General features: G+C 40.9%; 1 protein-coding gene across 1 annotated transcript in view; it reads right to left on the bottom strand.

Moving 5' to 3' along the window:
* The window catches only part of adgrv1 (adhesion G protein-coupled receptor V1), a 95170-nt gene that overhangs the window by 17815 nt on the left and 56060 nt on the right, over positions 1–21295 (bottom strand). Inside the window, 6 exon segments of the mRNA XM_020594633.1 lie at positions 846–1024; positions 4180–4296; positions 19839–19939; positions 20113–20273; positions 20767–20906; positions 21062–21295. The exon segment at positions 21062–21295 is cut by the window's right edge and continues 30 nt beyond it. Of these exon segments, the coding sequence (XP_020450289.1) occupies positions 846–1024; positions 4180–4296; positions 19839–19939; positions 20113–20273; positions 20767–20906; positions 21062–21295 (932 nt within the window).

Genomic DNA, 21295 nt, shown 5'->3' with positions numbered 1-21295 from the left:
ATTTCAGACTCTAATAGAAATTCACAGAGCACCACTGTGAAAGAAAGAGAGGAATTGATTCAGGGGGTGCCTTATTCCCTCACAGAGGAAGGTATGCTTCCTGGGAAACTGAATACTCCTCTGTGTTGTTAAATCTTTCATGTATACACTCACTGTCTGACACTCACCCACAGACGGGAAGCACACAATCCCAAGGATAACAGCCACACCTGAGACCACTGGCTAATTTTAGATGCGATTTAAACATTCTAACTTTATCGGTGTTTGACTATCACATGAAAGAAAGACACCTGTTTAATATGCACATATGCAAACATGCACACACACCTGATTAAGGAAAACTGACCAGGTTTTTACAAAGTGATCCCAGCTGTTGTGCTCTAGGATTCAGGTGAGTTCTACAGAGATGGCAAATCATTATTTCTAGCAAATGCACATATATACAAAGCCATATAGTATATGGGTTATTTAGGGTTTCTCCCTTCCTCTCTACACCCAGCTGTGTGAAAGCCTCCGCCTCTGTGGTAAAGACTGACGTTTCTTTGTGGGGTGACCCACGCAAACACCGAAACTCATTCATTTATTCATTCATTGGACTGGGCAAGCTACCTCCTCCCATGAAGTCACTGACTCAGGTGTTTTCTGTTTGCACTTGCCTGAAGTGGAACTTCCCTGAGTCTAAAGAAGAAGCTGACATCACCACAACTGACTCAGACCATTTAAAAAAACACGCCCAAGTCCTCTTTTGAAAATACATTATGTTAGTGTTTGGGCTAGTTCAGCTCCTTTTCTTCAGTTCTGAAGGCCACCTGGGTATGGATTTGTGTTTTGCACTGTCCACTCACACATCTCCTTGTACCAGTCCGTATACAGTGTATATGTCCCATCCGAATCCACCAAGCAGGACAATGACCAGGACTATGATGACCAGAGCAGGGAGTCCCCAGCCCAACAGGAAGTAAAGGAGGTATCGTTGTTCTGTGTGCTCGTCATTCAGCACCAGCACTTGCCAGAAGTTCACGGCCTGGGGACACAGAAAACAACTTGTGTACAGGACTGCGAACATTTGATACACTACGCCCCACAGTGTTACATAAGCAGCTTCTCTGAACACCTGTTGGCTGCAACACAGACACATTGTTTTATCCCCGTGTGAAGACCTCAGCAGACAACATATTTTTCAGACAGTTTTTAACTGTTGCACTGCTGAAGAGCAAAAGGCTGGAGTTACACACTGATGACTTTTACTTCATTCCTCATTAAGACCAAACTTTTCACTGCCCATAAATATTTTACTTTCATTTTAGAATGAAAAGATTTAAGCTTTATAAGTAAAACAATTAAAGTACTGCACCTTCTGTATTCAGATGAATAAACAGTTATTATATTCAACAGCTCAGGAGCTATGACCAATAACAGCTGATGATGTTTGAGCCTGTCCATCTGTCTGCAAACACTTAAGTGTGACATATTCAGAGAAGCTGCTGTGATGCAACTAATAACAGGAGGTTAAGGGATGTTGACCTCACACTCAGGTAACCTCTGTCTCACCCGTAACCATAACCATATTGTATAACTACTGACCCTGCACATATTGATGCATAAACACACAAGGATGAACAAAGACACACATATGCAGCACACAACAGTCAAGAACTGCCTCTTCTTGACCATGAGCAGGCAGATGCCACCAAGATACCATGAATGGATTATGGGTAACTTTGTGGTGAACTGCTGCCTCTACAGTGAATCCCTGTCTGACTGTTGACACTGTGGCCTAAGAATAAAGTAATGTGCCACCATGCTAAATGGACAGAATACAGATCAATAAGCATGGTGACTAGTTGTCTTGGAGATGGCTATGTTTGTGTCTCTTCACTGTGCTAACTGTTTCAAAGGCTGGCTCAATGAAATTACCAAATAAATAAATAAATAAATAAATAAAAATAAATAAATCTGCATTTTCTTAAACCTAGCTGTGTCAAGCCATGTAAACAGTTGTCCAGGTTTTTAGGAGATTCCTGTTAGTAATGAGAGGTAAATGTTTTTTTTTGATCTGACCAAAAAGACACTTTAATGGTGATAGAAGTGTCAGGCCTGATAGAAAAGTCACCACCACTGTGTCTGACGACATGGCTGACTGCCAGACTAGCTAGCCTGATGGCTCTTGGTGTCCGTTTAATACATTTGTCTACTAGTAAAATACACCGATGAGCCATAACATTATGACCACTAGGGGGTGAAGTGAATAACATTGACTATCTCGTTACAGTGGCACTGGTCAGATTGTGAGGTACACTAAGCAGCAAGTGAATATTCAGGCCTTGAAGCTGATGTCTTGGAAGCAAGAAAACATCAGGATCTGAGTAACTTTGACAAGGTCCAAACTGTGATGATAGACGACTGGGTCAGAGCATCTCCCAGACCCCAGGTCTTATTGGGTGCTCCTGGTCTGCAGTGGTTAGTACCTACCAACAGTGGTCCAACAAAGGACAAACAGTGAACTGGTGACAGGGTCGTGGACGCCCAAGGCTCACTGATGATGGGGTCGATCTACTGTAGATTAAACTTGTTAGGTAGGTGGTCATAATGTTATGGCTGATTGGTGTATTATTGAACTAGAAAGGCGTGAGTTTGACACCCATGCTAGGACTTTAGCAGGTCTTTCCTTGCTGAAGTGCTGTGCAGTATTGTTGCCTAATAGTATGCGCAGTAACTGAGGTTGCCTCTGTGAGCCTCTGCAGTGAAGGAAAAGCTGGCCTGGATAGTGATAAAATTATTGGCTGTTTTCTGGCATTATGTCAGCATATATTCTCCTGACCAACTACTGAACAGCACACACACACATACATATTGATTTGTCTTTGCCATGGTAAGAGATGGGCTGCTGAAACACACTTAGCTGAAAGCAGTTATTTGATTGGGGGGTGGGGGTAAGTAATGAGACATAACTGTGGTTGATACTGAGACATCTGATAGGACAGAAAGGAGTTATTGCCACACAACAATGAAAGCTAGAGGACAGCAATACTTTCCCAAATAACTACAGTAGTAAAGGTACTGATAATAAACAAATGAGCAGAGATGATTTTTTTGGCAGGATTGTTAAAGAACATGAGCGGTTTGAGAAAATGTAACTTTATACATGTGAGTCAGTGAATGAGTGTATGAATAAAAAGTAATTAAAGTTATTTTTTTACATTTTCCCTCCTGTTTAAACTCCTGCTTCCTCCACTAGATCATATCAGCTCTATACTGATAGAAGTGATGGAGGCACAACAACAGTCAGACACTCACACAACAGGATAACAACAGGACAGAAAGGGGTGGGGGATGAGGAAGTTCATGTGGGGACAGGTCTCCTTGGGATACTGGTCTGGTCTGAATACATGGCGTGTGATTAGAAGGTGGAAACCATTTTCAACCCAGCCTGAGTGACTTGTTCATTCTTCTTAAGTGATTCATGGTTGCACACAGACCAACAGTTGTAAGAGATTTTGAATTCTTACAACAATGGATAACATTTCCCATTTTAAAATGTGAACTATTGTTGAAGCTGGAGCTTTCATTACAGTTTCCATCAGAGTCAGCCACCACCCAGTGAGTCTAAGTTAATTTGCAGTCATTTCTAAAATGAATGTGTACAGTAAATATAAACAAAACAAAAAGGTCAAGTGATCATTTCCAAAGCTGAATTTTTTTTTGTCCTAATGGAGGTTTCCTAATGTTTCCTATACTCTGTCTGAAATATTTTTGAAAAATTTAAAATCCTATACAAATAAACAAATGAACAAGTAAATATCTATTTCATTCCAATGGTGGATTTGGAGAAGTGTGTATCCCTGAGGCAGTGTCGCCCATTCCTGTGCTGTCTGTGTGGGTCACACGTCACAACTTGGCTCTCTCAAAGATAACAACTGGCATAGGCAAAATTTACACTGGCAACTAAAATTCACATTGTTTTCTTTGGCAGAGATCAGATATATGTTTAAAGCTGCATTAACAAAAAAGGATACAATAGCAACAATGACAGAAAAATCCCCCACTTATTCCAAGTACTATCTGGTGTCCCTGGAATGGGTAATCATAATAATGTCCAATATCCAGCCTGTAGCTTTAATCCTATAAGGAGCTAACATTTTTTTTAACCACAAGTGCTGTTTGTCCACCTAGAATTACCTGTATGAGCATCCAAAAGAACTGACTGAGGTGGAAATAGTGAGAGAAGAGTGCCAGAGCAGCACAGCTGTCGTCCGAAAACATTCGGCCACGGAAAGTGGACACCAGGAAACAGATCTGTAGAGAAACAAAGAAAACGCCACATTCAGAAGCAGTTGCTATTGTTTGTAAATGAGCGTTTCATCATTTAACCTGAGAAGCAACAGCAGCAGCGGGTTTCAATGACAGTTACTGCATGTACACAATTTACTCTTTTTAGAAAGCATGGTGACCTGGCACCCTTACACACACAGGAGCAGTACTCCTCACAGTGTCAGCAGGTCATATTGTGCATAATGTGAGTTCTTGCTTATTTTATAAGCTATAATGTACATTTTTAAAGAAGACAGTAGAGTTCAGATAGCGACCCCCTCCAAAAAGAGAGCTAGCCCATACTGCAGATTTGTTACATCACCATGCAGCAAGCTCTGCAAGTGGGAGCAAGAATAAAAACATCAACACAAACAAAAGTGACAAATATGTTCCTTCGCATCATCCCCCACACAAAGATTTGTACAAATGTGTGGGTGTTTCACTTCTCCAAATAATGGAATAAGAGGCGTTGCACAATCTCTGCAAAAAATGGCTTGTGGTTAAGTGTGTATATCTGTGTGTGTGTGTGTGTGTGTGTGTGTGAGTGAGAGAGAGAGAGAAAGAGAGAGAGAGAGAGAGTTTTGTAGGTGAGAATGCATCAGACTCAAGATTCGATTTGTAACACTCGAGACAGAACAATGTAGAAAACCCATGAGGGCAGCAGAAAATACTGCTGCTCCGCTGTCCAACAGAGGGCCCGATTAACCTCTGGCACAAACAGAGCGTGGTGCCAACGCAGCTCGGCGATCTTTATATAGCCTGTAGCCTGTCGGCCTGCTGCCAGGGCCACAGACAGACCAGAATGAGTGTAAATGAAAGTGTGCAGGAGTCGAGGGATGTGGGAAAATGATAACTTTGTGTCAGATGTTACTTACATTAGATTCATTAATAGTCAGGGACATACAGTACAGTACAGTAGAACACGTTTTCAGTTAAAAAGGAGTAGTTCTGCTTAATACTTACTACTGTATATTATGTTGTGATTCTTAAGCAGCATCTTTTACATACAGTAATTACCTCTGTTGCCTCCACAGTGATTTGATTTGACAAAATAAAGTCAAGCAAATGTTTCTGAAGACAGATTAGACGAGCCATTTATATCTCAAGCAGATGTATACTGCTGGTCCCACCCTATGGTTTCAGCTAATATGCTTAGCATGACCGTCTCTATAGCTACCAGGTAAACAGGCATTGTGAGCTGTGACAGTTTTCCCACACTCACACACACACACACACACAGCTTATATTTGTTTAACTTGCTTTATGCAGAGGTTACTCCTACAATAATATTTACTGACATCTTCTGTGCATAACATTTTGCATGTTTGAATGTAGTGAAGGCAGCGTAGTCACTCAAATTTATTTTCTCTACAGACTTTCCACTGAAATGTTTCTTAGAAGATTTTTTTTCTGCTGTCCTAATTTGAAAACCCATCAGAAAAACAAAACAATACAACCATTCCAGGATTATTCCGGCTTTTACTAACCCTGTCTTCAACCTCCAAGTGAGTCAGAGGAAAAGTCGGGGCCTTTTTAAAAGACAAAGAATCATGAGTCACTTTCCCATCCACGCTCCAAGCCCTGCATGGTGTGAGTAGGAGGAATGGCACAGGAAGGAAATTTGTGCCTGAACTACCTGGAATTGTGTCAGAGTAGAGAAGCTGTTCATATGTGAACAAAGATTTTGCAGCAGGGTTGTGCACTTTTGGTATAGTGTTTTAGCTGAAGGCACAGTATGATGCATCATCTATAGACTGAAAAGCAAAACAATGGGGAAACTACCAAGTGAGAAATGCTAAGTAAACTGCAGGATGCTAGAAACATAATCATAAACAAATATACACAAATGTTTAACACAAAAGGCTCTAATTTTGTGAAATCAAACATAGGGCACAGACAAGAGTGGCATGTAGAAAGGGGATGACTGATGCATGTTAGGTGTTCCTGTGGTTGTGTGGGCCCAGGGCACAAGTGGACTTGGAATAATTATTAGTGGTTGTTGTTACAATCATTGCCAATTATTTTGGCTCAGCTTAACATGTTTAGGGATTATTTGGTTTGGCTTTAAACTAGATTTGGCTATATGCAACAATATGATAACACTAGTAGAAGTCTTAACTTGACACAGCTTCAAACAATGCACCCACTCAAATTTACTATAGTCTTTCCTGACAAACCCCAGTGCCCACAGACAGAACTACTGAACCACTGAAACTACAGACCAATGGTGAAACAATGACATGACAGGCAGATAAAAATGTCCTTGCAGGGAGAAGAGTGTTTGTGTGCTGTGACGTGATGCCAAAGATAGAAACCAGGTAAACCAGTACGGTGAACCAGCTTAGGTAAGTCAGTGTTTGTTGCACTGCCACAACTATAGGGCCCTCACACTGTCATAGGAGACAGGTTACACAGGAATCTAACCTTTCTCTGGGGCATTTATTACTTTACATGATGTGTACCAAGGCAGTAAAGTTAGCCATACTGTACTAGGTGAGGCTAGAATGACGTTTTCTTAATTTAAGTAAGTTTGGGATTTAAAAAATTCCATAAAAGAAGCATTTCACATTTCCATAGCAGCAGCAACAGTGTGGTGGCTGCTTGTGATGGATCAGATTTTATCTAGAAACTACTCACATTATGTGTTGAACACCACTAAATACCATATTTTAAAGGAAGAAATCAGCACAAATGTCCTGTTATCTGAGCCTGACATGCCGGTGATCTCAGCATTCGACCTAGTTACTTAGCACAAACAAACAGTGTCTAACCCTAGTACTGCTGAATGTCACAAAACACACTGTACTAACTTTGGGGTAAAACTGAAGAGGGGAAGATGGGATATTAGATAAGCAGTGGTATATCTACCTTGAAAACAAAACAGGTACCTGACGTCCCGTTACAGGGGTGGGAAAAAGGTGCAGATGTGGAGTTTATAAAAGCAATATCTATGGTTCAGTCCTCTGTGCCCAGTCCTCCTCTTTTGTACTGCAGAACTCTAAATACATGTCAGTAAAGTGTGTGTTATGTGTGTGCTCTCGTGTATTGTAAAACAGGAACCACCAAAGCTCATACACATAATACCTGAATGCTCCCAAATTATCAAGATGCTGTCTCACTTGCATATGATTTTGTCCACCAAAACAAAAACAAACCAACAAACAGGAGCAAGAGTCAAAGGAAGGCCTTGGAAAATACAGATAAAAAGTACAAAACAAGCAGCTCTTCTTCTATTGAATGTTTTTGTGGCCTTGTCATTAGACCTTAAGTCTGAACTACTTGTCCATCTGCTTGACTAAATGTCCAGTAAGTAAGCCCCCCTTTGGATTTTGGGCCCCGAAGCACCCCGGAGATCATCAGTTCACTGTTGTTGTTGTTTCAGTGCCAGATCTTACTGGTGCCACAGGAATAATTCTACAGTTCTTTAGACAAGATTTAACCGGACCTTTTTATAAGTAGATCTAAAAGAGAGAAAAGCTTGTTTACTAAATGTAGCTCAGACATGGTAAATGATAAAGGCAGATCACCTCCAACAATTTAGAAGGTGCATTAGCACAAAAAAATCTAAATACCATACAGTACAAAGTTCAAATGACAAACACAATCATTTACTTCTAAGGCCTAACAAATGAGATCAGAGAAATGCTGTAACACCAAGCTGCATAGAGGAAACAGAGAAATGTTTTGGTGCAGCTACTGGTGGCTGCAGCTCTCCTCCTCCTCTTAAGTTCTGCCGCTGATCGATAGCCCTGTGTACCAGCAGGGCTAAAAATAGCATCTTCCTGATACATTACAGGACTGAGAGAATGGGACTTTAGCTGCATGCCTGCCAGACTTTAGCTGCAGACTGTCCATCTAGTCTCTCCACATCTCTCCTCAATGCATCTTTTTCTTCAGCGCCCAAACTCCCTTATCCCCTGCTCCACACTGCATCTCATCTCCCCTTCCTCCTCCTCCTCTTCCTCATCCTTTTTCCTTCACCTCCCCCTTCTCTCTAACAGCTACCGGTCTGATCTAGCTGGTTCCAGCCTCAGCCTGCACCCTGGGTGTTTCCTCTTATGCTTTTGTCCAGAAAGTGATGAAGCAAAAGAAAGAGAGAAAGAGATCATCATTTGCTTGTCAAGCAATTTAAGTGCTCTCATCAGTGTCAATCACTCCACCGCTGCTTATTCACAGCTGAGAATTTTGAGCTATTCTAGAAACCTTAGCAAAGGAATCTAAAATATCTACTACATATTGATTAATGATGTGCAGTTATGACCACTTTAAACCGATGAACATGACAGTAACAGTATTCATTTCAATGTCATTCAAAGTAATTTGATGCTTGTACGTCACCTTACACAATGTGCAAGCGTCATCATTCTCACCTTGTGCCACAGCATCTTGGTTCATGTGTGTGCGTTGTTCATGTGAACACAGGGCAGCCAATAGCAAGAAGTGGGTCACATGAGGGTGGCTAATAGCTGGGTTAGTGGGCCAGTGTTTGTGTGTGTGTGTGTGTGTGTGTGTGTGTGTGGAGAAGGAGAAGAGATAGCTATAGTGATTTAACATTTTTCAAGACATGTGAGGTTGTTAAAATAAAACTAAGTGATGACAAAAAGAAGATGAACCCAGGGTGGGCAGCACCCATCACAGCTGAGATGAAAAATGATCCCATTTTATTGGTGTCAGTTCATTTTGAGAGTAGGTCTTTCAATTTAATAGAGCCACTGTTACTACAGATGGTGACAGGTTAAAGGAAAACCCTGAATAAATGAGTGGTCTCTTCCAGGATGACAATGCTCCCATCCACAGGGCACAAGGGGTCACTGAATGGTTTGATGAGTATGACAATGATGTGAACCATATGCTATGGTCCTCACAGTCACCAGATCTCAACCAAGTTGAACACCTACGAGAGACGTTAGACAGCGTCTCCCCCAGCATTATCAAAACGCCAAATAAGGGAAGCTCTTTTGGAAGAACGGTGTTCATGCTGTACATGTGTGATAATGAGCAGCTATTTCAAGGGTTTTTAAACAGGATGCCCAGGTGTTTAAGGTCAGAGTGTAGAAGTAAAATTCATGTGTTTTGGTTTGAACCTTGAGTTAATATTCTTTCTGCTGAGCCAGCTGTTAGCAAATAAACATCCACCCCCTTTGGTCTGTTTCACATCCAAACAACCACGACACTGCCTCTTCATTTGCTTACATGAGCACATACTGCAGTACAGTTTTAAAGTGTCTGCTCATTCATGTGAACCAGGAAGTGCCTTTACCACATATTCTGGGAATGATTGATATAGTTTCAGAAAAGATAACAGTCTGAGAGTTTGCAGGTTGTGGAGTCTTAATTTGTATGATACAGCAATAGGGGATTTTCAGTACTTTGATGAGCATGAGCCAAAACAGGCTTAAACGACAAGTACACAATGTCATTAGTGTTTTAAGTCTAGGGAATGCAGAATGCTTGTTTTATGTTGTATGAACATTTGAAGATTGTGGGTCAAAGCCCTCTACTATACTGTATGTACTTCAGTTGTATTATGTGACAAAACAAGCCAAATCAATGCATACTTTCAAAAACAAAAATTTATATTGTGATTGTTTAATTTGAATGTTTGTCTCAATCTGATGATAATATGGTTCATTATATTCCATTTCAATGTAGTGAGAAAACAAGTAGACAGACATTACTGTCAGTGTTATCTTTGCTGCTGCTGTATGCCCCCATGCTACCTCACATGGAGACCAGTGGTCATGCTCTGTATGTCCAATGTAAACAGTACTGCCAGCATGAAGCACACTTAGCTGCATTCCAGCAGGCCACCTCTTTTTCCAGCTATTCACACTTCAGTCGAAGAGTGTCTGGAAACCTGCAGCTGTTGTGAATTACCTTCCTCAACATCTGGTGTCAACCTGTCTGGCGACCAGACAGAAAACGCAACATATGCACACCTGGATTGACACGCATACACACAGCAAAACAAAACACACAATGGGTCTACTTTGCCACAGATCTCCGTGTGTGCGTCTGCTGAATACTGCCACGGCTTGAGCATTGAGCATGGTTACTTTGTGCTGTTTTGGATCAAAGGATGAAACGCCACACAGCAAAAAAATCATAAAACTACTGGTTCAAACAGCTTCCAAGGCATTTCAGTCTCAGGGAGATGCACAAAACATATTTTAGCATGGTTCCATTTTCACATGCGATCAATTCAAACTCAGAGGCACATAGAGAGGAAACAGTGCAGTGGTTTACATGATACAATATGTACCATGTCTTTCTAACATACAGTATACAGTACACAAGTATACTGATTCTATAACAGTGCCATGTGAGTTACATCACAGGTGAGGCTACTGGAACACGCAAATCTTTTAATAGTGACTTGTTGCATCACTTCCTGATCGACACTAAACATCAGCATGATCAGTGCATGTCTAATAATATTGATCAGAAAATCTACTAAAACCTGCGTTGAACCATTGCTGTCCAACAGGTCATTGATCCATGAGAGATCCCTTCTGTGCAAACTGGCTGATCTGCAGCAGCACTCAGTGTCTGTCAATGGGTGGATATAAAGCCAAATCAATTTTCTGAGTCTGGTCAAGTTAAATATTGTATACTCCATTCATACTGCTCATGCCCACAGGTGCTTTGGTATCTCCTTGCTTAACTTAGAATTAGTCACAGCTGTACTATCATGCACAGTATGTCTCAGCTGGTCTTCACCAACTGCCATTCCATATCACACCAAAGAGACTGAATTCACAATTCTTGGAAGACTTTGTCCGGGTAAACTAGTCCCCAAGTTTGTATCAAGTCATGTTCAGATTCTAAAGTCTGACAAGGTAAGCTGCTTTTATATCTCTGTGGGTGAAATAATTCAGGACTTCACTCAAAACATCTTCTGAATAACAGTGCAATCATTTCTTGGTGTGCTCCAAGAAACTTGTAGTCATAAAAAGAAGCAGAGCTCAGGGGAGTCATTGATCACTTCATTCCGCCTTGGCTGAGGCTGTGGAGCTAGAGTGACCCCTACAGATCAAAGTGGCCAAGAGCTGACGGCTGTGTTTGTGTTATGTGTTTCTCTATGTGTGTTTGTGTGTCTAGGTTGGAGTTGGTTAAGTCTGTGGGTATGTGCACATACAAATATACAGTCCCATTTGTGCATGGTAATGTGTGTTTGTGCATCCATTAATACAAGCGTATGTATGTGTTTCATACTGTGAGCAACATTTTGTCTACACATTCATACACATTCATGTGTGAGTGTACTGTATATGAGAATATTTTGCACTGGGGTATGCTTATGTACAGTATGTGTTTATCTCTCTCTTTTTGATTAACATGTTATCCTCTCAAACACCAGTGAATAAATCATGTTCAGGCTCAGTCAAGAGTCACGCAAAGCTAAAAACAAACTGAAAAGGTAACATATTTTGCTGACAACCCAAGAACAAAAGAGATTTTAATAGATACAGTCTTACCGTTTCCTTCCTTCACTTGATATTTCCTGATTCCTTGAGGAAATTATGTGACTCTCGTTCTCTATTTCAGGCTGTTAAGCTGCAGAGCTTACTCTGTTCATCAGTCTCTCAATTCCATTCAATTTAAAGGGGCTTAACTGTCATGAAAGTTTGAACAAACAATGTTGCCAAACCAAGAGAATAAGTCTGTCTCCCTTTCTCTGATATTTGGAGTTGTAGTTTACCAAGTGCAAGAAATCCCTAAACAGTCAAAGGTTTGGACATATTTTCCTACTTATTTCAGTAGGAAAGTGTGTTCAAACGTTTGACTGCTAGTGTAAATGTAAACCGTAATTGTAAAATGTAGCTCAGTGGAGGCCACATTAATGCCAATATGCTGTGTTACAGCATATGAAAAACATCCTGTTCCACCAAATGTATAAAACCAGTGAAAACATGAAGCTGGGTTGGGAAAACCACTGACCTCAACCGTTTCAGGATAAAGTATGCTTTTGCCCTAAGGTTCACTCCACACACACATCTGCCAAGACAAGCTGTCAAACTCCAAAAATAGAGCAGGACACAGGTTCCACTTTGTTTGTCATTCACAGTGTCAACAGCCTTTTTGATAAAGTCCTTGATGACAAACCGAATGACTCCACAGAATCAGGTAAAACGTGCGTGCTGCTGCATGGAGGGTTCAGAAAGTACAGCACTAAGTAGATAACAAAGACTGCTGTTACATTTTAAAGCACTTTCTTTATGGCAGTACACTTGGTACACCTTGGCCCTAAATTCTTAAGACAGAAGAAGAACCCACCATAAAAAGCTAAGCATTACAGGGACTCTAGCAAGTGATAAATAATAAAAGCCCTTGACTTGTCCCAAATGACTTCACTACCAGATATCTGCAGATTATCTTGATCTACTGAAACAGGTAAATAGTGAGATGTCTTTGTGTTACAGCTCAAAAGGAACTAATTGGTTTATGTGAATCAGAGTTCATGACCTTACCGCAATGACTTATGTTGTCTAAAGGCGTATTTACCTGAACTATCCCATCTGCTCACTAACTGCTCTAAGCACTGACAGCCTGTGGAATTTGCTTTTGGATGTGCGCTGTCCCACGTCTCACGGCTACCAGACAAGCCAGGAGCTCGCCCCGATGAAACAGAACGTGGCCTCCTGTCGCTGTTTACTGTGCTTCTTCTGGAAACAGAGGGAAGTTCATAGAAGTGTTTCTAGGGTCACCAGCTGTTAGGACAACAGGCATTTGGCAAAAACGAGGGCAGAGTCTGCTGTAGTGCAGCAGATGGTTAGAAAACTTGTGCCATTAGAGCCCATGAAGGGACATAGGAGGGAAAAAATTACAGTTGAAAAAAAAAAGCAAGACTTTGCAAGATCTCGCTATACTTTTGCAAGATCCCAGAAAGGTTTTCTCTCTATTGTGGGATCTTGCAAAGTCAACCACCAATTTTTTTCCTCCTCTCCCCTACTGGGCTTCGTACATTTGTATATATTAATAGATCAGTTGTCACTGGTGCAGACAGGTGACCGTTGACACAAACATATCTGCTTGCAATCTATGCAAAAGTGCAGTAAAAACATATTGTGAATACTGCTAACACTGCACAGCTAAATGACATTACATTCAGTCATTAACTAATAGATAATCAGTTTCGTATAATTGGTCCATATTTCACCAAAGAAGCCAATCTCACGAACCAGCGGAAGATTACTTTATATAGGAAAGTACACATGATCTGTGGATAAGCCGCATGTGACAAATAGAAGGTCAGTATAAAAAGAATATGACATTAGAGCTTTTAATTCTGTGTTGCAGATTAGGTATTATATAAACACTATGTAGGCTGTGCAGCTGGTTTGCTACAGACCTTTCAGTGCACTTTGTCCAGGATGCACAAAAGCTGACCATAATGAAGATGATCAGGTTAGTGCAGTTTGCTTTCTGGTAAATCAGATGTACTGTTTACAGTAAACTGTCGACAAAACAAACACTACAAGGCATTACACGTTTGCAAATGATCAACAACTAGCTGCAGTGACTGCTAAGAAACTCACTACCCTATACAAAACCAGTTTCAAAATACTCACAAACTTAGTTTAAAAATGTTTTTCAGGAAATAAATGTGCTCAATATGTTCGATAGGCCTAAAAGATAGATGCGATGTGTTCTCATGAGAAACACTGAACGTAAACATAACTATGCTTGTACAAGAAAATTTCACAGGGTATCGTTCATGACTATCAGACATTCCACTGTTATGATACTAATAAAAACTGTCCTATGTGACGTCAAGGGTCTGAATTCAGTTTATGGAAAAGCAACATGTGAAAATATTGTCATTGGTCAAAGTCACGCACTCACAGTCCAGGTCACGCAAGATATGTGCAGTCACTTTCACCAAAATAGAGAGAGGAGGAGAGACACAGTGAGACAGTGTCTGGCTAGTAATGTCACAGCTCCCAGCTAAACACAGCAGCCAGCAGAATGATAAATTACTCATCATTCTGGGAAAACGGGTCGGTGAGTGGAGAATGAAAAGGCCAGAGGGGCAGAAAAACAGATGAGAGCAAAATAGAAAAATGAAGACATAAAAGAGTAAAAAAAAAAAAAAAAAGCTTTCAGTTTGTGTAGTTTAGGGTTGTTTTTCAGTATTAGTCAAAAGAGACAGGGTCACAATGAACAGTGAGCTGTTTTGAAGAAAGATGCTGCTGACTTGAACAGGAGAAGGGAGTCAGGGAAACAGTAGGCACAAGGTGTTGGACCAGCCAGCGGTGTGTAAACTGAGTCTCCCAAGAGGCTGTCTTTAGCTCTCCACTTCCCTGTGTGTACACACACACACACACACACACACACACACACACACAGGCCCAGACTGATATCTTATACCCTTCCATGACTCGCCTGCCATTAGCTTGGGCTGACAAACAGCGAAGAGCTTAGAACTGCATTAAAATCTTATCAAGGACATGCAGTACTTTATCTTACTGGGTCAGAAAATGGGTCTGAGGAATGACAACTAATGCTGGAGGTACCGAAAGGAAGCAGCTCCCTTCCTGCATTTGATGTTTTGTTTTTCATTTTTGGAAGCACATAATCAAAACTATTAGAGAGCGGCTGCAGGTGCCACTTCCAGAACCTCCGTGGTTGGTTCTCTCCTACCACCAGAGATATCCAAACAAAAATTTGGACTGGTATTGGTAGGTTTTATTGGCGCTACAAGAATTTGTCTGAAAAAGCCTGTGCTCCCTGATTGGTCAAAATGAATAAAAGGCACCGCCTCTTTTGAATCTTTCATTGCAAGGAACAATAGCTACGAATGGAAGTTTTGGGAAGTATGGTCTCATATTTGTTTTGTATATAAAGAACACCTGCACATAGGTGTCCAGGTATGCTTTGTTATGTTTGTTTTGTTACCTGTTCTTTATTGATTATAGAGAAGCATTAAGTATGCTTTATGTTACATTTTGAAGCACAATAAAACTCAAATGACAGCGTGAATGGGAGAAAGAATCCATAAACACAGTTTTCTTCTTATCCTTTCCAATTTTACTTGTAAAAAGATAAGGCATATTCTGTGACGTCAAACAGAGGAGTAGACACACAAAACATATCTGTTTATTGGTTTATCAAGTGATTGATGATGATGGGAACAGATATCTTTCTCAGAAAAAGCACAGTCACTCACTTTAGTTAGAAAGTCTTGTGTTTGTTCTTACATTCTACAGACAAGGACACGGCAGTGTCTCAGATTATGTAAGTCATACATCCCCTTTCCTGGAGAGCTGAAAAACTGCATGCACGCTCACCTAAAGCCTAACCCCTCCTGTCAAATACACATACATGCTTATTGTGTTCAGAGACAGGAAGTGAAGGTGGTGGTTGGTGGGTGGGGGTGGGGGATGGGAGTGTGCATCGAGGCACAGGCTTATGAATGCTTGATCCAGTCCCAGAGCTAACAGGAAATCCTTTATAACCAGAACTAAATGTCACCTAAACACCTCCCAGATACTGGAATAAGGAGCTGGGACCAAGGGTAAACACTTTGGAGAGTGTGTGGGAACAGCTGTGTGGGATGTGGAGGTCCTTTTAATCACAATGGAGGGAAAATGAAACTGTTTTTTGTTTGCAGTAAAGATGGAGATTAGATTTTCCTTTCCCACATTGGATACATGTGTTTAAGCACAGGCACAATCTGCATTTGAAATCCCCATTTTGTATTTGACTGGGCTGAAGTATGTTATTTGAAAGTTAAGAGCTCGGTCAGTTATAAGATATTAATAAACAAGAACCTAAAGTCACTGGGGTGCCCCAGACTGCTAAAGATGTATATTCAGAGTGTGTTTACAACAGGAACAGCCAAACAGTGGAACACTATATCACCTTTCCCTAAAAGGGCTGTCAATGACACTAATGTCCAGTTAAGAAATATTATTTCTTTCTATTTTGGGGATCTCTTTGGCTGTGGCTCAAGACAAACAGCCTCAAATGTTTTCAGGGATTAGTGGGGAATACATGAATCTAAATGGGATGATGATGATGATTTGCCCATGAAGCCCAAAGATAAGAAAAGGAGAGAAGGCATGCAAAAAAAAGAGATGTAGGTTTCATCTGTGACTTCAACCCAAAACATTAATCAGTTTTGTGATGTTGTTGTTGTTGTGTCTATGGTCATTAATTTATGCTTTGGTAAAATGAATGCATTGTATGATGGCAGTGATCTGAAAACCGAATGAATATTGATCTAAATGATTACAGTGCAGTTTTTTGTTTTTGTGTCTATTTCAAAAATAGTTGTGTTGTGTTTTTGTTCCAGTTACAATAATCCCTGATTGCCAAAGATAACTGGGCTTTATTGCTGCCCTGACACAATGACACACAAAATCCTAATCATGATAACAAATACACACATACAACCGATTGAGATCCACTTACATTGCACATATGCACTGGGTAAATTTCCTCTCTACACAAACAAGCTTCAGTTGTTTTACTGAGGGGAAGACCAACTGCTGGCCAGATCCAGAGACAGTCACCACACAACCTCTGATGGGACAAAAATACTCAGACCAAACCACAATTATTCAGTGTGAGAAGACTCTCCCTGGAGGTGGTTGGTGGGACAAATCAGTATTTTCTCTCAGTAGGAGGTCTGATGTCTGTTACCATTGTCAACAGCCGCTCTCTGTCGCCCTGCGGGTGTCTTGATACCAACATGGATCATTTCCAACCTGTCTGACCCTCCGACACCTTCAACAAGATTCAATGTCTGAAACTAAATCTATGTAAGCAAACAGACATATAAACTCTAGTGCTGATCCTTATAAGATGACTAAAATTAATAAAGAATATTAGACATTTGGCCACAGCATTGGAGATGCAGCAACTGTTAGAATAAGCTTGACAATGCTGACAGAACTACAGGGGCTAACTTGCTGTGCATTTGATGGCCCTTCTAGCTGACATGGCAATGAGATGATAATGAATGGATTTTTCTTTCTTGATTGTGTTTCCCACATCATTTGCCTGGGGACAAAGAAAATAATATGGCCCTGCCATTTTCTGTGGTTCTCTAACAAAGGATCTGTTGTTACTGTAGTTTATTCACTTGTAATTTATTCTTTGACAAGAAAAGCAGAGAAGTACTTCTAAAGATGTCAAATCATGTGATGTCTGGAACTAAGGAGGAGAGAAAACTTTGTAGAGAACAACATGATGGACAAATTAAATGCATTTAATTCAGAACTGATGTCAGATTATTTTTACAAGTCTGCCAAATGTTCTTTTTCTCTTTCTCTCCTACCAGCTCACTTCTCTTTTGATGAGTTTCATACTCCTGTTATTTTACTTTCATTGGTGTTTCCACAGGGAAGAGTACCACCATCGGTACCCTAAGGTGTGTGACATTTCTGGAAACTAGAGAGGTGAAAAGAAGGTCAGCCAGAACGAGACAGAAAGACAATTAAGAACTTCATAAATTTAACCATGAACCGCCACCTGCTTTAAACTCTGACTTTCATAGAGAGGTGGGCTATTATTCTATTTTCTTCTCCCTGGCTGTAGCTGTTGCACAGGGAAATAAATCAAACCGGCAGCTTTAATTTCCTACCCACTGAGGGCAGCGTCAGTGACTAATTACAGCTCAGCCACCACAGATGGAGAGCCCTCTCTTTCAGAGGTGATTGGAGCTGGACCTGACAGCTCAAATCAGTGGTGAAGCACGAGCAAGGCTGAGAACCACAAGTTCAGGAGTCACTAATTACACTTCTTCCATCAAACATGCAGGATCCTTTGCCTTCTCAAGAAGGCAGTAAAAGTAATACTAATCCTTGACATCACTACATTTGTCAACCTTTGTAAATACTTTAAAGTGCTGATGTGTTCCAAATTTAAAACAGCAATAGATGCAAATGTTCAGTAACAACATGTCACTTGACTGACTGTGCCATGCTGTAGCAACAGTCGGAGCCTCAGTTTTACCCAGATGTGGATTCAGATAAATCCTTAATGACAAAGACTAAATGTCCTTCAACACACCGCCGTTTTTACTTTGTGGGTAAAAAGAATGAGCTTGCGAGGCAAGTGCATGAATTACTTCTCCTTATTCCTTAAAAGGAATCTGTACTTAGCGTACTTAGATAACTGTTTAAGAAAATAAACAAGCCTGCTTCACCAAAAGGGCTGGTGATTTCCACAGGGACCAAACAACAGTTTAAATAGAAAAAAAAGATACAGAACAGCACTAAAAGCAGCTTGATACGAGACAGTTTCAGTAATTCATCACATATCAGTCAGTCAGTGAGACACAGTCAGTCCTTATGTTTGGCCTACTCATTGGTTGGACAGAATTAACACTACATATTTGTGCTGATAGCTACACTGATGTCATCTACTAGGGTTATGAAAATAAACAGGAGTTGGATACAACAAAACTTAGACAAGATGATAAAGAGAAACAGTCCTCACAAACAAATCAGCTCCCAGAGGTTTACATGAAAAAGCAAGTCATGTTTTATTTTCCTTTTTCTAGCTGGCCATCTCAGATCTAAGATAAAGCACACAGATAAGTGAAAGGGGGGGACCAATGGAAAATTACATTTACACTCAGTGCTGACCAGGTGAGGCACTAACATGCAGCCACATATCTATTTTGCTCATTGCTTTTGCAACAGGTTGCATTTTAATGGGCTAGGGCACGTGGGCATGGTTATGTTGTCAGGACACGCCGGACCACACACTATGCAACCAATGACACTCAATGATGTGCGGTCACATTTATGCACATTTCCAAGAAAATGCCTGTGACATTTCTTGACTAGTAAGATGGGTTGTCAACACACAGTATATGTATGTGTGTGTGTACACTCTTGCTATAGTGTTAAACCATTTTAATATGAAAAAATACATGTATTTTTTCTGTTTCTGTCAGGATTTGAACATCATGAAAGATAATGTGTGTAGCACCTCATACATTTCAGCTGTGTTAAAGTGTGTGAGCTACTGTTCAGTAGAGCACAGAGGGAGATGAATGTCTTGATAACAGTTTCCAAATGTTCCCTATCCATCGACAGATGGGTGACACATTCAAGGAAACCCCAATGTAAAGTGTCTTAGTAAGGTGCTGGGCCACCATGTGCCTCCAGAACAACTTCATGAGACCATACTGCACTTTGATTCTACAAGTCTCTGGACTCTACTGGAGGGGATGAACACCATTCTTCCAAAGATATTCAGCCATATGGTGTTTTGATAATGGTGGTAGAGATGCTGTCTAACACAGGTTTTCAACTTGGTTGAGATCTGGTGAGTGTGAATGCCATAGCATATGATTCAAATCATTTTCATACTCATCAATCCACTCAGTGACCCCTTGTGCCCTATGGATGGGGGGCACTGTCATCCTGGAAGATACCCATTTAGTCATGGTTTTTCTTTCTTTGTCACCTGTCTGTACATTTAAGGCCATTCAGAGAATGTGGTACTGTGATATTACACAAAAGCATTTAATGCAATTCAATTTTAGGATCTTAGCAGAACTGCATTACCTGGGTTCCAAGGCAGCTCACCATCATGTGAATGAGCAGTTTGGCAGCAAACATGGGGAAACGGGAGCACAGTATATGGGATATAATGGCCAGTGCAAAGCCTAAGGAGAGTGGAAAAGAGTGGAGTGGAAAACATGGAAAAATGTTAATGATAAATTAACACGGGATTTCTATAAATACAGAGGATTCAATTCTGAGGATGGAACGCACCAGAGAAAACGTTAAAGAGAGACAGGCAGGCAGTGATCAGACATAAGAGAAGTGTGTTTTGTACCTGAGATGCAGATAAACCCTGAAGCATAAAAGGCCTCATTGTAGGATGCAAGAGTGGCAAACTCTGCGTAGGCTGTGTAGACAGACAAGTGGGAACAGGCGCATTCGACATAGTTCCCACTCTCTTTCACAACCCTGCAGTACTGACTATCTGATGACCAGCTAGAAGAGAGGGGAGGAGAGGATGAAGGAAAAGGTGAAGAATGAAAGAGGACAGAGACATTAAGACGCTGTAGTTACAACAGTGTATAACAGACAAGACAAATGACTGTTAACCTCAGAGTGTGGGGTTCAGAGGCTAGCAGACTTAGATAGATGGGACTTTCCCCATGGCTACAGAGACGCCTTACTGAGAGGCTGAACATTTGCCTTCCACTGGAGGAGGATGACAGACAACAACTTCAGAACATATTCATACTGAATAGTTACTAATATAGATCTTCAGTATCAGAGGAAGGCTTTAAAAAGACTTAGGTGAGACAAATAACAATTACTACTACAATTGTTTACTTGTCATACATTTGAATAAATACCCTTTAAGCAACAGAGGTTGCAGAATGAACAGAAATATTATGATATAATATCAACATGCTGTCTTTAGCTTGTCTTGAGGGAATGAGCATAAATCTCTGTTGGTGTGCTTCTGGTGAATTACCTTGACGTGGTCTGGTTCCAAAGAAGGCACAGGGACCGGCCTGGCTTTACTTGCTGACCAAGAGTGTGGATACGATACACCACTTCATTACCATCTTCTAGAGGTCGCGACCCTCTGTCCTGAAGGCTGGCGGAGAACACCTACATATAAACAAGCACAACAAAAGATGAGAGTCCAGCTGTGGAGTGAACACAAAATGGCTTGATTCTGCCGCAGTAATGTTGCCACCTGCTGGTTTGTAATCAGATGTTTTTCCCCATCAGTAAATGGAGTAAAACTATACAAGCTTCCCCACCTTTCCATTGAGAGCAGTAGTTGTATCATTGGTGAGAAACCAGTGCTCAGTTCTAAACTCGGTCAGCTGAATCCGGCTGAGGTTGCCACAGTCAGGAGTCAGGGCTGCTGGTACTGCCAGCAGAGTATCTGGGAGCTGGAAGAAGTCTGCATTAACGCCCCTGAATTTGTGTCCATTGATTTGTGTGGGGTACCACTGGAAGGCAGAGATGGTCATATACGGACATGTTTCCAG

The sequence above is a fragment of the Monopterus albus genome, unplaced genomic scaffold (genome assembly GCF_001952655.1).
Source record: "Monopterus albus unplaced genomic scaffold, M_albus_1.0 scaffold23.1, whole genome shotgun sequence".
Taxonomy (NCBI): Eukaryota; Metazoa; Chordata; class Actinopteri; order Synbranchiformes; family Synbranchidae; genus Monopterus; species Monopterus albus.
Note: the sequence above shows the minus strand (reverse complement) of the source record. Positions and strands in the feature narration are given on the sequence as shown.